This window comes from Herpailurus yagouaroundi, unplaced genomic scaffold (genome assembly GCF_014898765.1).
Source record: "Herpailurus yagouaroundi ecotype Mexico unplaced genomic scaffold, PumYag 185, whole genome shotgun sequence".
NCBI lineage: Eukaryota > Metazoa > Chordata > Mammalia > Carnivora > Felidae > Herpailurus > Herpailurus yagouaroundi.
This window is the reverse complement of record NW_024412416.1, coordinates 5,333,040-5,350,458: the sequence shown is the minus strand read 5'-3', so window position 1 is coordinate 5,350,458 and position 17,419 is coordinate 5,333,040. Positions and strand designations below refer to the sequence as shown.

At 41.3% G+C, this 17,419-nt stretch overlaps 1 protein-coding gene across 4 annotated transcripts in view; it reads right to left on the bottom strand.

Annotated features, from left to right (window-relative positions):
* The window catches only part of BLM (BLM RecQ like helicase), an 89,799-nt gene that overhangs the window by 53,469 nt on the left and 18,911 nt on the right, over positions 1 to 17,419 (bottom strand). For 3 of the 4 annotated variants that reach the window (XM_040493589.1, XM_040493587.1, XM_040493588.1), the window contains exons 2-5: positions 6,968 to 7,069; positions 4,865 to 5,565; positions 3,632 to 3,788; positions 650 to 771 (exon numbers count right to left, since the gene is read on the bottom strand). In XM_040493589.1, coding sequence (XP_040349523.1) covers positions 650 to 771; positions 3,632 to 3,788; positions 4,865 to 5,565; positions 6,968 to 7,065 — 1,078 coding nt within the window. In that variant the 5' untranslated portion in view covers positions 7,066 to 7,069. Of the gene's footprint in view, positions 1 to 649; positions 772 to 3,631; positions 3,789 to 4,864; positions 5,566 to 6,967; positions 7,070 to 17,419 lie in introns of those variants that run through there. The other variant, XM_040493590.1, reaches the window with a different exon arrangement.

Genomic DNA, 17,419 nt, shown 5'->3' with positions numbered 1-17,419 from the left:
GAGTTAAAAGACCTGACAATATTTAGCCCTAAAAAAAGCAGGGGGTGGGGTAGGGAGAGAGGCTTCTAAGAACTTTAGACTTATTTCACGAGGATTAAAGTTACAGGAAGACAAATTCTGGCTCAGTATGAGAAATGATTTTCTAACCAATAGTGTTTTCAAAACACAGTATGAATTATCTTGTGAGAACACAAGTTTCTGAGTCGTCGAAGTCGATGGTGGCTACACAGCACCCAGAGGCGGGCGGTTCTATGTGGGGGGCCCGGTCCTGTAGGGGGCCCAGTTCTGTGTGACAGCCTGGTTCTGTGTGGATGTCCAGTTCTGTGAGGAGGACTGGCTGGATCTGTGAGGGGCCTGGTTCTGTGGGGGGGCCCGATTCTATGTGAGGGGCCTGGTTCTGTGTGGAGGACTGGCTGGTTCTGTGTGTGGCCCTGGTTCCGTGTGAGGGGCCCGTTCTGTGGGGGGGGGCCCAGTTCTGTGTGGGGGGCCCATTCTGGGTGGGGGCCCGGTTCTGTGAGGGGGCCCGGCTCTGTGTGAGAGCCATCTCATGTACCTCATGCTAGACAGCCACAGGTTAAAAATATAATCACGCTTTGTTTTCAAACGTAAGCAGTTAAAATACGCGCTATGTCTAAAATAATTCTTGTACCCTCATAGTCTGTGCTGGTTTCTTGATCAGGCTGCCACATTGTCGTCTCCTTGGGTTTTGCCAAGTCCTCTGATGTGCTAGGACCATCCTTTGTGTCAGAGGCGTCAAGGTCCTTTAATATACTGCAAATTAAAAAATATAAAACCAACCATAATACAGACTTAGACCAAATGCATAATTCTTTCTGTGATGTTTTTCCACCACTGGCCGGACAATATGGAACAGAACAGAGAAACATGTTTTTTGTCTCTTCCATTCTAGAACTTCTTTGGCTGGCTTTCAAAGTCTCCTATCTTCTGGCCCCAAGAGACCTTTCACCTCTACCTCCAAAGGTGTCCTTTCAGTAACCCCAGGTGGCATCACATGGCATCGCTCCCACTCCTCACAGAAGCCCGGTGTGGTCTGCCTGAAGGATTCTGCCTCGCTCTCCTCTCAATTTGGGAAACCCACCATCTAATCTCTTCCGACCCAAATCACACTTTTTCTTCTAGGCCCGGTCCAAGTCTTACTCTTCTGCTTCCTCTAGCACGTAGTTATTAACATTCCTCTCTTCTGAGGTTCCAAAGCATTCTTCCAGATTCTCTTGCTAGGCCAGCATGGCTAATACATTTATCTGTACGTAAGATTAACTCATGTAGATTATATGAAAATTATCAACACATACAAACGTGGTCAGTCTGACTAGATACAAGAAATACCTGAAACAAAATAAATGCACACTAAATGGTGTTAGAGAGGGTACCATGGAAATACAGTGCCTTCTGGAACGTGAGAAGGCTTTGCCAAGGAGGGAGACTTGAGGAAACCTTGAATGGTGGGTAAGGGAAAGGTGACGGACCATGAGGGGAGACAATAAAGACAATTCTCTTTACTTGATATTCAGGAATCACTATATGTACCTAAAGCAGGATTTTAGAATGCAATCTTCTAAATAAATCAAACAATGAGGAATAACTATGCTTTACATAGTCTTAAAAAATGATAATATAGGGGGCGCCTGGGTGGCTCAGTCGGTTGAGCATCTGACTTCGGCTCAGGTCATGATCTCACGGTTCGTGAGTTCGAGCCCCGTGTCGGGCTCTGTGCTGACAGCTCAGAGCCTGGAGCCTGCTTCGGATTCTGTGTCTCCTTCTCTCTCTGCCCCTCCCCAACTTGTGCTCTGTCTATGTCTCTCAATCAATCAATCAATCAATAAATGTCAAAAAAAAAAAAAAAAGATAATATAATCAAAGGAAAGACATTCTATTTCTAGCAATGTTTTCCGGATTTTCAGTTCGTCTCATTTAGCTCTTTGGAACTTAGAGCTGTTGTACGGGCATAACTGGAGACAGAGCTCAAGAGGTGACGTGGGACCTGAAGGCAGAAGTCTGGGGGCCAGCTAAGGAGGTTTAGGCACACAGGAGATACAAAACATGTTTCTCGTTTGGTTATTCACTATCCGACCGTTCCACCTTGGAAGTTAATTCAGAAGTCACCAGCAGTGTTTTAAAACAAGATAAAATACAAAAGAAAATTTATGTGTGTACTGCCCACGGTGAGAGTACTGTCTGTGAACATTCTGTTTTGGTTTTAAAACATATACAAATATATATTTGAGGTTGCAATGGAAAATACAGAGAGAGAATCTACGCTGGGAATTACCTTGGAAATAAACATTTTCTAACTGCGAACAACCTATAACCATGGTATGACAACTCAAAAGATCATGTGGGCATTAAAAAGAATAAAGATAAAGACTACGTAGAAACATGGAAAATGTTTTTAAAATAACGTTAAGAGCAAAGCAGCAGAATAAAACATTATAGTTACATGTTGATTACAGCAATGCAAAAATCACACACACATGCAGAGAAGGATCAGAACTCAACACGGGTAAAGAGAATGTCTGGTCTGAGGGAACCGCAAGCACTGCAAGTGTCCCGTTAAACAGGCTGCAGTGTCATCTGGGCCACACACACTTTTTTAATGAACAGAGGAAAGAAAGGCAGGGGTTCAACGGGAAGCGGTCTGGCCCAGGGAACAGCCTTACACTGGATCTCTGTCCATCTGCCATTAAATGTACCATCCCAGGCAACGCCTGCTCCTCCCCAGGCCTTGGCTGCTTCACTGTTCTAGGAGAATCTCGTTTAGAATCTACGCTCCATATGAACTTTCGCTCAGTTCCTCCACTTCCTATAGCTCTGTTTGAATTTCTATGGGAAGGGCGAAGAGGACAGGGCAGCTCTTACAGTTTTTTAGTTTCGTCATCAAACAGTAATGACACTGTGACCTTTCCCATCTCTTCAAACATCCCAACCCACCTGTGAAAACACAAGCCCAGAGAAAGAGGTTATGCAGGCAAACACCTCCTTGTTGATGAAGGTGGGATCCTAGACGGACCTGCTCTCATTAAAATATTGATTAACAGCACAGTAAATCCTCTATCACTCAACTGGACTGTGGTCCGGATTGGGTGGGAGACAGAGGTAATGTGGACTATTAGTTTTTTAAGCTATTGATGGGCTATATGTACCATCTTTTTCCCACACTACCAATTAACCACAACCATGTCACCGATTTACTAGAATTCAGAGAATGACAAATACAATGGCCAATTCTATACTGCAAGACCAAAAAAAAAAAAAGGAAAAGAAAAAGAAAAAAAGGGCATATTATTTACTAAGTCACTTTCCAAATGAGTTCATTTTATGTCATTTCAGGTCTAAGAGTTTGGAAATATAGTATTTTTAGGAATATATTCCACCTGTAAAAATCAACTCAATAAAACTGTTCGGAGGTCCCATGTAATTAAGAGTAATGGAAGTTTACAGCTTTAGAATGCCATCAATTAAATAAAATGTATAAAGAGGGATTTTCTGACGCTTTCATTGAGATATAAACTGTGCAGAAGCGGGATATAAATCTATACAGATGCTACCAAGCTAAAGAGAATTGTTTCAGACATCACAGAAATAAACAATGTTTATGAACTAGCTGTTTTACCTGAGACATTTTAAAGCGGAAGAAGAGGCAGAGGTGACTTCTTCTGGAGAAGGTGGAACGAAATCTGCATCGTAATCCTCTTTGTTGAGCTCAACACACGGGGACTTCTTAACTGGATGTAATTCCATTTCTTCCGAGATCTTCTCTTCTCTACTCTCTAAAGTAAAACCGGGGACACGGGTTACTCTCATCACTCCGGGGATGTCACTCGAGTGAGCGCTCCGGGCGAGTCACACCAGACGAGGGCACCCTCCTTTCACACCTGGGCGCGGGGGGGGGGGGTTCTTCCTGAAGAATTACTGAGTCAACCGGGTTAAGTCCAACGAACATGGGAATGAGGCTAAAGATCTGCTTAAGTATTTCCGCGTCTGTCTCCAGGTAAATTACGGATCCCAACTGAGCGTCGGCACTTCCATTTTGCTCTTTCGCTCTTATTTAAGAGGGAAGTAGAACAAGTCAGTATGATAAGTGCACAAACACGGTTGACCGTACCGCCAAGGCATCCTAGTCACTTGCGTACTGCCAGATTCAGTGTTTCTCCCTCTCTCTCTTGACTGTGTGGGATAACGATGCCACATGGTTGCTTTCTAATTCACCTTTTACCCAATTTTCTCTCCATGAACAGCAACGCATTTGATTAGACTTTAGTTTTGCTTGCTGTCGATCATTTCTCCGTCCCCTCTGGGCCGCTAGTAACCTTGATGGGATTCAGGTATCTAAAAGTGTTGGTCTCGTATTTATACCTAATTTCGTATGTCGGGTACTTCCACATATGGCTAATCTTAGCTGGTAGGTTCTGGACACCTAATAATTATGACAGCTACACAGAAAATGATTTGAATGTGTAAAACTTTAATAGCATAATTAGATCATATTCTACATTAATTTTAGACGGGAGCAAGCCATAAAGGAATTATAACAGAAAGGCTTAGTTCCACATCCCAATTCTACCAACTAGCCAGGAGACCATTAAGAAACCATTTAACCTCTATGGACTTTATTTTCTTCACAAGTAAAATTATAGAGCTATTTTTCGTGTTTATATAATAATATTATCAGAATAAAATCTTTTCTGTAGGTCCTGCCTCAAGACGTGGCCAACACATTGTTCAGTAAGTTCCTCCAAAGGGCCTAAGGAAAACAACTGTATCTCCTTGCTGTAGTTCCCAACGCCTGGCTTTGAATAAATTAATACAATCAACATACTAAAATGAGATAAAATATAATTTTTACCTCTTTCTTTTCCCAAGTGAGTTTTTCCAGGGTGACCATCCTGAGCATCTCCACCTAGAAGCTCTTCGGGAATAGGGTCATCGTCAATGCAAATCACGTCGTTACTTAACCATTCGGCGTAGTTGTTCTGTTCCTTAGTCACACATGCTTGCTCGCTTGCAGAGGAGGACGGAGTCACATCAGCCTTTATTGTATTTGCTAGAGATCGCTGTGCTTCAAAAAAGTTTCTCTTGCTCTTTTTCGATTTCTGAGCAGTGCTTACTCTTACAACGTGACTTTTGCACGGTGTAACAAATGCTTCTGAATTTCCAGAAATATCAAAGTCATCCATATCATCCCAATCGTCGACAGTCACAAAAGAATCTGATGAAGAACTAAATTCTAATTTCTTGAAAGTAGCGTTACTGGATTTCTTTACAACCGATGTGTTCCGGGTATTACAAAAAACTCCCCGTGGAACCTGCAGCAAATCTGGCAATGATGGTTTTGAAACAGCTCTCCTGGTTTGCTGTCCTGCTGGAGCATTTTTAAAGTCATTGACCCTTGTCTGCTGACTTGTGATATGAGGTGAAGGTTCACTAAAGGAAAAGGTCTCAGTAACATTAACGCTTTTATCACTTAACACAGGTGCTTTTGCTACTGATACACTAGTGACAGATACATCGTTGGCTGAAGATATTTTCTTTTTAAAAGTGAAACCTCTGAAAAATAATTGGAAAACCGAATTAGACTGACGAGTTTTAACAAACACACCAACTATACAAAACTCTAAAATCTGTTCCTGATTTATACAGCAACTCACCTTAACTATATCACAAGTGATCAAAGAACCTGTTCCCTCTCTGGTTTTTAAATGTGTAAGGTAACTTAAATTTTATTTTGTATGAGCTGATCTTTCTTTTTTTTTTAAAGTTTATATTATTTATTTTGAGAGAGAGAGCGAGCGAGCGAGCACGGAAGGGGCAGAGACAGGGAGAGAGACCCAGAATCGCAAGCAGGTTCCACACCGTCAGTGCAGAGCCTAATGCCAGGCTTGAACTCATGAATTGTGACTTCATGACCTGAGCTGAAATCGAGAGTCAGACGCTTAACCGACTGAGACACCCGAGCGCCGCAGTATGCTCTGATCTTTCTAATGCAGAAGCTAATTATTCAGTTTTGAGAGTGTCGGGGCCATTCCCACTACTTTATTTCTCAGGCTGGCCATCCTCAGCCAGCAGCACCTCCAGTGGGAGGGGACAGCATCAAAGAAACAGAGAAGAAACTCATATGTGGCAACTTGTTGCCATTCTGATACAAGTTTTATGGGGAAAAGAGGCAAAACCCAAAGAGGCTCCAGTGAAATCTGAAAAACAAGTAAAAGAGACAGGTATCCTGGGCGTCTGTGAGGTTTAGTGACATGAAGGTCAATGGTAACTTTAAAGCCAGCGCCCAGAACAGTGTCTAGTCTTGGTACAGGCACAGTTAAGAAGAGAAATTAAGGGGTGCCTGGGTGGCGCAGTCGGTTAAGCGTCCAACTTCAGCCAGGTCACTATCTCGCGGTCCGTGAGTTCGAGCCCCGTGTCGGGCTCTGGGCGGATGGCTCAGAGCCTGGAGCCTGTTTCTGATTCTGTGTCTCCCTCTCTCTCTGCCCCTCCCCCGTTCATGCTCTGTCTCTCTCTGTCCCAAAAAAATAAATAAACGTTAAAAAAAAAAAAAAAAAAAGAAGAGAAATTAAGTATCACTACAAGCAGTTTGGAGTCTAGCTTAGAGGAGAGAACAGAACTGGAGAGCTGTCATTTCCATATAAACTGTTCTTGGAATGGATATAAAATTATATTAAAATATTAAAAATACCTGTTTGCCCAAATTTATAGGATTCACTATTCATTCATCCCACAAATATTCACTGAGCAAGCATTATGCACCAGGAACAATGCAAAGTCACTGAACAATTTAGCACCTGGTGCTGCTAAAACATGTTCTACCATTAATTTGCAAAGTAGGAGAGTCACTGGCCCTCTCAGCTTCATTTCCTGATGTGCAGTGAAAGGGTCGAAAGGGAAGAGATCTCATCTGTATGATACTGTGGGTCAGTGTCTGTATGACAGCCAAAATACTTACGAAGATTTCGGTTTTGCAAGACTTAATCCGTTATTAAGTTTTCTGGCTGAGTGGCGTTCCAGTTGCTCCTGTAGATTATTCTGGGGAATAGCAGCCATGATCCTAAACAGTGAGGAAAAGAACTATCAGCAGAGTTATGTACATCACATTAATCATAGTATTCCTTGGGGGTGGGGGTGGAGCACTGTCTCAACTGTTCCCAGATTAATTAGGGTTTTTTGGGTCAATAAACTGTTTTGACATTTTTTACGAATGGTGAAATTTTAAATATATAATCTTTAGAGAACTCAGTGACTCATTAAAAAGGAATAACATCAGAATCGTAGGGGTCTCAGAAGATGAAGAGAGAGAAAAAGGGGTAGAAAATTTATGTGAGCAAATCACAGCGGAAAACTTTCCTAACCTGAGGAAAGATACAGACATCAAAATCCAGGAAGCACAGAGAACTCCCATTAGATTCGACAAAAACTGACCATCAACAGGCATATCATATAGTCAAATTCACAGACACTCAGGCAAGGAAAGAATCATGAAAGCAGCAAGGGAAAAAAAGTCCTTAACCTATAAGGGAAGACAGACCAGGTTCGCAGCAGACCTATCCACAGAAACTTGGCAGGCCAGAAAGGAGGGGCAGGATATATTCAATGTGCTGAATCACAAAAATATGCAGCCAAGAATTTTTTATCCAGCAAGGCTGTCATTCAAAATAGAAGGAGAGATAAAAAGCTACCCAAACAAAAATGAAAGGAGTTCATGACCACTAAACCAGCCCTGCAAGAAATTTTAAGGAGGGACTTTCTGAGGGGAGAAAAGACAAAACAAACAAACAAACAAAACAACAACAAAAACCCCAAAGACCAAAAGCAACAAAGACTTGAAAGGACCAGAGAACACCACCAGAAACTCCAACTCTACAGGCAACATAATGGCAATACATTCATATCTTTCAGTACTCTAAACATCAATGGTCTAAATGCTCCAATCAAAAGACACAACGTAATAGAATGGATAAGAAAACAAGATCCATCTATATGCTGTTTATAAGAGACCCATTTTAGATTTAAAGACACCTTCAGATTGAAAGTAAGGGGATGGAGAACCATCTATCATGCTAATGGTCACCAAAAGAAAGCCAGAGTAGCGATATTTATATCAGACAATCTAGACTTCAAAATAAAGACTGTAACATGAGATGAAGAAGGGCATTATATCATAATTAAGGGGTCTATCCACCAAGGAGACCTAACAATTGTAAACATTTATGCTCCAAATATATAAATCAATTAATCACAAACATAAAAAAAAACTCATGGATAATAATACCATAATAGTAGGGGATTTCAACACCTGACTTACAGCAATGGACAGATGATCTAAACAGAAAATTAACAAGGAAACAGTGGCTTTGAATGACACACTGGGCTGGATGGACTTAACAGATATATTCAGAACATTTCATCCTAAAGCAGTAGAATACACATTCTTCTTGAGTGCACATGGAACATTCTCCAGAATAGATCACATACTGGGACCCAAATCATCCCTCAACAAGTACAAAAAGATCGAGATCATACCGTGCATATTTTCAGACCATAATGTTATGAAACTTGAAATCAACCACAAGAAAAAATTTGGAAAGATAACAAATACCTGGAGACTAAAGACCATCCTACAAAAGAATGAATGGACTAATCAAGAAGTTAAAGAGGAAATGAAAAAGTACATGGAAGCCAATGAAAATGATAACACCACAGACCCAAACCTCTGGGACGCAGCAAAGGCGGTCAGAAGAGGGAAGTATATAGCAATCCAGGCCTTCCTAAACAAGGCAGAAAGGTCTCAGATACACAACCTAACCTTACACCTTAAAGAGCTGGAAAAAAAACAGCAAATAAAACCCAAACCAGCAGAAGACAGTAAAAAATAAAGATTATAGCAGAAATCAATACTATTGAAACCAAAAAACCAATAGAACATATCAATGAAACCAGGAGCTGGTTCCTTGAAAGAATTAACAAAATTGATAAACCCCTAGCCAGTTTGATCAAAAAGAAAAAGGAAAGGACCCAAATAAATAAAATGAAGAATGAAAGAGGAGAGATCACAACCTACACTGCAGAAATACAAACAATAATAATAGAATATTGTGAGCAATTATATACCAATAAAATGGGTAATCTGGAAGAAATGGACAAATTCCTAGAAGCATATAAACTACTAAAACTGAAACAAGAAGAAATAGGAAATTTGAACAGAACCATAACCATCAAAGAAATAGAACTAGTAACCAAAAACCTCCCCAAAAACAAGAGTCCAGGGCTGGACAGCTTTCCAGGGGAATTGTACCAAATGTTTAAAGAAGAGTTAACACCTATTCTCTTGAAGCTGTTCCAAAAAAGTAGAAATGGAAGGAAAACTTCCAAACTCATTCTATGAAGCCAGCATTACCCTTGATACCAAAACCAGACAGAGACCCTAATAAAAACGAGAACCATGGACCAATTTCCCTGATGAACATGGATGCAAAAATCCTCAACAAGATATTAGCCAACCGTCTCCAACAATACATTAAAAAAAGTATTCACCACAACCAAGTGGGATTTATACCTGGGATTCAGGGCTGGTTCAATTTCCGCAAAACAATCAATGTGATTCAACACATCAATAAAAGAAAGGATAAGAACCACATGATTCTCTCAATAGATGCAGAGAAAGCATTTGACAAAATACAGCATCCTTTCTTGATAAAAACCCTCAAGAAAGCAGGGAGAGAAGGATCATACCTCAAGATCATAAAAGCCATAGGGGCGCCTGGGTGGCGCAGTCGGTTAAGCGTCCGACTTCAGCCAGGTCACGATCTCGCGGTCTGTGAGTTCGAGCCCCGCGTCGGGCTCTGGGCTGATGGCTCAGAGCCTGGACCCTGTTTCTGATTCTGTGTCTCCCTCTCTCTCTGCCCCTCCCCCGTTCATGCTCTGTCTCTCTCTGTCCCAAAAAAATAAATAAACGTTTAAAAAAAAAAAAATTAAAAAAAAAAAAGATCATAAAAGCCATATATGAAAGACCCAGTGCTAATATCATCCTCAACGGGTAAAAACAGAGAGCTTTCCCCCTAAGGTCAGGAACAACACAGGGATGCCCACTCTCACACTGTTATTCAACACAGTATTGGAAGTCTGAGCCTCAGCAATCAGACAACACAGAGGAATAAAAGGCATCCAAACTGGCCAGGAAGAAGTCAAACTTTCACTCTTCGCAGATGACATGATACTGTACATGGAAAACCCAAGAGATGCCACCAAAAAACTTCTAGAGTTGATCCATGAATTCAACGCACAGAAATTGGTTGCATTTCTGTATACCAATAATGAAGTAGCAGAAAGAGAAATCAAGGACTTGATCCCATTGACAATTGAACCAAAAACCATAAAATACCTAGGAATAAACCTAACCAAAGAGGTGAAAAATCCATACAATGAAAACTATAGAAAGCTTATGAAAGAAATTGAAGACACACAAAAAAATGGAAAAATATTCCATGCTTATGGATTGGAAAAACGAACACTGTTAAAATGTCCATACTACCCAAAGCAATCTACATATTCAATGCAATCCCTATCAAATAACACCAGCATTCTTCACAGAGCTAGAACAAACAATCGTAAAATTTGTATGGAACCAGAAAAGACCCCAAATAGCCCAAGCAATCTTGAAAAGGAAAACCAAAGCTGGAGGCATCACAATCCCGGACTTCAAGCTATATTACAAAGCTGTAATCATCAAGATAGTATGGTACCGGCACAAAAACAGACACTCAGATCAATGGACCAGAACAGAGAACCCAGAAATGGACCCACAAACATATGGCCAACTAATCTTTGACAAAGCAGGAAAGAATAGCCAATGTAATAAAGACAGCCTCTTCAGCAAGTGGTGCTGGGAAAACTGGACAGCGACATGCAGAAGAATGAACCTGGACCACTTTCTTACACCATACACAAAATAAACTCAAAATGGATGAAAGACCTAAACATAAGACAGGAGGCCATCAAAATCCTAGAGGAGAAAGCAGGCAAAAACCTCTTTGATCTTGGCCACAGCAACTTCTTACTCAACATGTCTCCGGAGGCAAGGGAAACAAAAGCAAAAATGAACTACTGGGACCTCATCAAAATAAAAAGCTTCTGCACAGCGAAGGAAACAATCAGCAAAACTAAAAGGCAACCTACAGAATGGGAGAAGATATTTGCAAATGACATATCAGATAAAGGATAGTATACAAAATCTATAAAGAACTTACCAGGGGCGCCTGGGTGGCTCAGTCAGTTAAGCGTCCAATTTTGGCTCAGGTCATGATCTCCCTGTTTGTGAGTTTAATCCCCATGTCAGGCTCTGTGCAGACAGCTCAGAGCCTGGAGCCTGCTTCAATTCTGTGTCTCTCCCTCTCTTTCTCTGTTTCTCCTCCCCCCTCTCAAAAATAAACGTTAAAAAAATTTTTCAAAGAACTTATCAAACTCAACACCCAAAAAACAAATAATCCAGTGAAGAAATGGGCAAAAGACATGAATAGACACTTCTCCAAAGAAGACATGCAGATGGCCAACCGACACATGAAAGAATGCTCCACATGACTCATCATCAGGGAAATACAATCAAAACCACAATGAGATACCACCTCACACCCGTCAGAATGGCTAACATGAACAACTCAGGCAACAATAGACGTTGGCGAGGATGTGGAGAAAGAGGATCCCTTTTGTACTGCTGGTGGGAATGCAAACTGGTGCAGCCACTCTGCAAAACTGTATGGAGATTCCTCAAAAAATTAAATGTCCCTGACAGATGAATGGATAAAGATGTACATACATATATATATATATACATACACAATGGAGTATTACTCGGCAATCATAAAGAATGAAATCTTGCCATTTGCAACTATATGGATGGAACTGGAGGGTATTATGGTAAGCAAAATTAGTCAGGGAAAGACAAATATCATATGACTTCGCTCATATGAGGACTTTAAGATACAAAACAGATGAACATAAGGGAAGGGGAACAAAAAGAATATAAAAACAGGGAGGGGGACAAAACATAAGAGACTCAAATACAGAGAACAAACTGAGGGGGTGCTTGAGGGGTTGTGGGAGAGGGGATGGGCTAAATGGGTAAGGGGCAATAGGGAATCTACTCCTGAAATCATTGTTGCACTATATGCTAACTAACTTGGATATAAATTAAAAAATCAATTAATTAATGTAAAAAAACCAGGATCAATGAAATAGAAAAAAAGAATATAATAGAAAGTCATTAAACCAAAATATCCTACTTTGAGAGGAGTGATAAAACGTCCTCAGAGACTTAATGACTCATTGGAAATATGAAGTTGGATATTCAGTTATAAAGAAAAGAACTAATTGTTTTATTTTTTTTTTAATTTTTTTTTCTTCAACGTTTATTTATTTTTGGGACAGAGAGAGACAGAGCATGAACGGGGGAGGGACAGAGAGAGAGGGAGACACAGAATCAGAAACAGGGTCCAGGCTCTGAGCCATCAGCCCAGAGCCCGACGCGGGGCTCGAACTCACGGACCGTGAGATCGTGACCTGGCTGAAGTCGGACGCTTAACCGACTGCGCCACCCAGGCGCCCCAGAACTAATTGTTTTAAAAAATAAAGTAGTTGCTACAAAGCCGTCAGTGGATGAGCTGAGTAGCATGTTAATTAGCTGGATCAGGCCTAGGAAATCTGTAGTCCTGTTACATAATGGTCAGAAGACACAGCAAAGAGGAGGAAGTGGATAGGAGAGATTATGCAAGGATGTCACAATGTAAATTTGGTCTCATAAGAATGACATGAGGAATTAAACAGATGGAATGTACTTGAAGACAAAATAAATAAATAAAATGTATAATCTTTAACTCACTGAAGGCTTAGTTAAATAGCAAAATGACCTGGATTCCCCCAATGCTAAAATAAGCACAAAAGACATCAGAGAAGAGATTATTTGGAAACGATCTGGAGGAAAACCGGACCTGGCTTGGGCCTGCGGAGCAAGCAGAAGCTGCCCGGGGAGGGCGGGGTGAGAAACTGAAGAAGGCACCCTGAAAACCCAAAGAACAGATGAACGCAGTTCTCGGCCGGAGGGGAAAATCGGGAAAAGAAGAAAGGGATCACCAACGAGAACGACGGTTTGCCAGCAAGAGGCCAGACTTCATCATTATCAAGTCTCAGCCTGAAAGAGTACTTTACCAAGCAGATTTACATCCCTCGTGTGACAAGCGTGAAATCGCTGAACTACAGCACAGGGTAACGCACGGCCTCAGCGACCCAAAAATTCCTGGGGCTGAAGGAAGAAGGGAGAGCTGAAATCTAGGCTTAAAAATTCTCATTCCAGGGCACCTGGGTGGCTCAGCCAGTTAAGCATCCAACTCTTGATTTTGGTTCAGGTCATGATCTAACGGTTCACGAGTTCAATCCCTGCATCCGGCTCTGAGCTGACAGTCCGAAGACTGCTTGGGATTCTCTCTCTGCCTCTTCCCCCAAATAAATAAACATTAAAAGTCTCACTCGAGCTGATAGTTACAATCCCTCTCCCATTCCATCTTTATCAGAAACCTACTTTTATTTAATGCCATGTAACTGAGGAGGAAGGGTTAACAACACTAGATGATACTCATGGAAATATGATGCTCTGCATAAATCACAATCCACTCACTGATCATTAAAATAAACTATGTTTGGGGCGCCTGGGTGGCGCAGTCGGTTAAGCGTCCGACTTCAGCCAGGTCACGATCTCGCGGTCCGTGGGTTCGAGCCCCGCGTCAGGCTCTGGGCTGATGGCTCAGAGCCTGGAGCCTGTTTCCGATTCTGTGTCTCCCTCTCTCTGCCCCTCCCCCGTTCATGCTCTGTCTCTCTCTGTCCCAAAAATAAATAAAAGTTGAAAAAAAAAATTTAAAATAAACTATGTTTGACAACTGTTTCACTTGATTTTTTTTTTAAGTTTACTTATTTATTTTAGTAATCTCTACATCCAATGTGGGGCTCAAAACTCGTGACCTCAAGAGCAACATGACTCCTCTGACTGAACCAGCCACCCCTGTTTTACCTTATTTTCATTTTTTCAAAAAATGTCTATTGATCTTTGAGAGAGAGAGACAGAGAGGAGAGCACATATGCACGCAAGTGAGCATGCACGCAAGTGAGCGGGGGAGGAACAGAGGGAGGGAGAATCACAAGCAGGCTCCATGCTCAGCGTGGAGCCTGACTCAGGGCTTGATCTCACGAACCTGAGATCATGACCTGAACCAAAATCAAGAGTCGGATGCTTAACTGACTGAGACACAGGTGCCCCTAAAATGATGTATTTTAATCCTGTCATCCCTCCTTTTTCATTATCTTGAATATTTCTATCAAGAGAAGCCTTCTCGAATCTACTATTTTGTTACCTAGTATACTACAGTTCACGTGGGAAAGACAGGATGTTAGATTCTTTCCTTTATTAATTTTCAAAATAATGACTTGATTTTCTAACAACCTTCAATTATGCTCAATTATCTTTCATTATTATTATGAACTCATAGGTTAAACATATTTAGTGTATTTTTTTTTTAAGTTTATCTTTTGAGATAGAGAGGGCACACATACTCACACACAAATGGGGGAGGGGCAGAGAGAGAGGGTGAGACAGAATCCCAAGCAGGCTCTACACGGCCAGCACAGAGCCTGACTCGAACTCACAAACCATGAGATCAAGACCTGAACCAAAACCAAGAATCAGATGTTTAACTGACTGTGCCACCCAGGTGCTCCCACTTTAGGCATATTTTAGTCCAATACAGTTATCGTCCTTATTGATTCTCCAATTGTTTCATGTTTGGCCAGCAGGAGCCTCTTTAGTCTTTTTGACGTAACCTTAATAGTCCTTGCTAAAGTAGTCCTAAAATAGTCTTTGCGAGCTCCCTCACTATCTGGAATGAAAAGATATCCCAGGCTAATCTTCTGCATTTTTTGCTCCAGACTTAGAATCAGCCATTTCCCCAAAGGGCCCTGATTTCTTTTCTCGTGGTGTATCCGAATCAGGCTCCGCACTGTCAGGGCGAGCCCAATGCGGGGCTCGAACTTGTGTAACTGTGAAATCATGAGCTGAAACAAAGAGTCAGACGCTTAACTGACTGGGTCACCCAGGCACCCCTCGTAGAGAATATGTTAAGACCACAGTCTCTGTGTGTCCAAAGGCACCTTCCCGTTTCGTTACCTTCTTCTTTTTTTTAAATGTAAGTTCTATGCCCAATGTGGGGCTCAAACTCATGACCCCGAGATCAAGAGTCACATGCTCCTCTGACTGAGCCAGCCAGGCATCCTGGCACCTCCCCATTTTGCATCTAGTTTAAAAGGCTTAGTATTTTGTTTAAATATGCTCTCTCCAAGGTCCGTCCAACGTGGAAGTCTTTCACAGTCTAAATGAGAAAGACTGAAGTCACACTACTGCCTCTCAGAATTTCAACCTCAGCAGCTGATGTGGGGGGCAGAGGCACACAGACCTCCAGCCTTAAGACACTAAGAACAAAATGGTCCATAGTATCATTTACTTAACCTTGTCCTATATTCCTTCTAAGTTTTCATAGTTTCTATCGCATCCTTCTATGAATTTTCCATGTCTTACTTATTTTTGGATCAAAACCAGCCATGGTATTCTTTTTTTTTTTTTAATTTTTTTTAATGTTTTTATTTATTTTTGAGACAGAGAGAGGCAGAGCATGAGCAGGGAGGGGCAGAGAGAGTGGGAGACACAGAATCTGAAGCAGGCTCCAGGCCCTGAGCTGTCAGCACAGAGCCCAATGTGGGACTCGAACTCACGGACCGTGAGATCATGACCCAAGCTGAAGTCGGACGCTCAACCGACTGAGCCCCCCAGGTGCCCCAAAACCAGCCATGGTATTCTAATAGAGATTTCTAACATTACTCCGCAGCATGATGATATGTGTATATAGCCATCTCGATAGTACAAATTTTGATGAAATATTTCATAACTGTAGTGATAACATTATGGATTTATAGTTGGCATGCAGGCAGCCTTAACCCTGGGCTATTCTCTACTTCTAGTTTTTTTAATGTTTTATTATTTATTTCTTTTGAGAGAGAGCGCGCACATGTGCGCATGCAAGTACAAGCCGAGGAGGGGCAGAGAGAGAATCCCGAGCAGTAAGAGAGAATCCCGTGATGTAAGCACAGAGCTGGATGCGGGGCTCAATCCCACGAACCTAAGCCACAATCAAGAGTCGGACACTCAACTGACTAAGCCACCCAGGGGCCCCTACTTTTAAGCTACATGACTCTGGTTATTGCTACAGGGTAGCAACCTTTAGCGAAAGACATACTCCAAAGCATGGTAGCAAGTACACAATTTTCTACTCCAAATCCTTCAGTGAGAACACTCTGAAGACATTGGTGAACGCCGAGAAGCAAAAAGGGGTCTCCTTTGTATACTCCATTAAAACATCGTTAAGTTGTCCGACACACACAAAATTATTTACCAACAACAGCAAGTATCGGTGGTACGAAATTAAAAGGAGGAGAATAAACTGAAACCAGAGACCAGTGAAAGGCTCTACAATACTGAAGGAGAGGAACAAAGCAATGAGCCCAGAAAACTTTAAAGTAAATCTCTGAATTAGACCCACCACAGGAATCACAAGTATAATTTGGAAAATGATCACAATTTTCTCTTACTTAAGGGGGGAAGTTATCCTTAAGCCATTGCAATAAACAAAATACTAATTCAACAGTGCAAAAAAATTTACCGAATGAAACATAATAAACCAGAAGACCATATCCATGCACAGACAGAATAAATGAATCAGTGAAAAGAAGGAAGAGGATGATAACAATCCAGTGCTGGAATACAAAACATACACCCAGCAAATGAGACTTAAAGTCTTTTGAATTAAAAGAAACCAATGGCAAAGAATAAAGGATTAAAAGAGTCCCATCTGAACAGTGTCTTGAATAAACAAAAATAGTTTAGGCCAGAAACTGAAAGGGCCTTTATTTAACAAACAGGTCATGACACTAAGAAGTAGTCTAAGGACATTAAACTGCAAGGAAAATTTTTATTTAAAAGATTTTATTATTATCGTTTTTTAAGTATGCTTTACCTCCAATGTGGAGCTCAAACTCATGACCCCGAGATCAAGAGCTGCACATTCTACTGACTGAGCCAGCCAGGCGCCTCCACAAGGAAAATTTTTTTAAAAAAATTCTACAAGTAGCTTAGAAAAAAAGTATCACATTTGTAGTAATAAACAGAATTACTTCTGACTATTTGAGGGACACAGCATTTATAAGATCCTCAGCATACAAGACCCAAGCAAATTTCATTCACATGTGACAGGAGAAATACCTTTTTGGAGTTTGAACATTGTAAAATTGAAGCCTTACCTTCAACACTGGC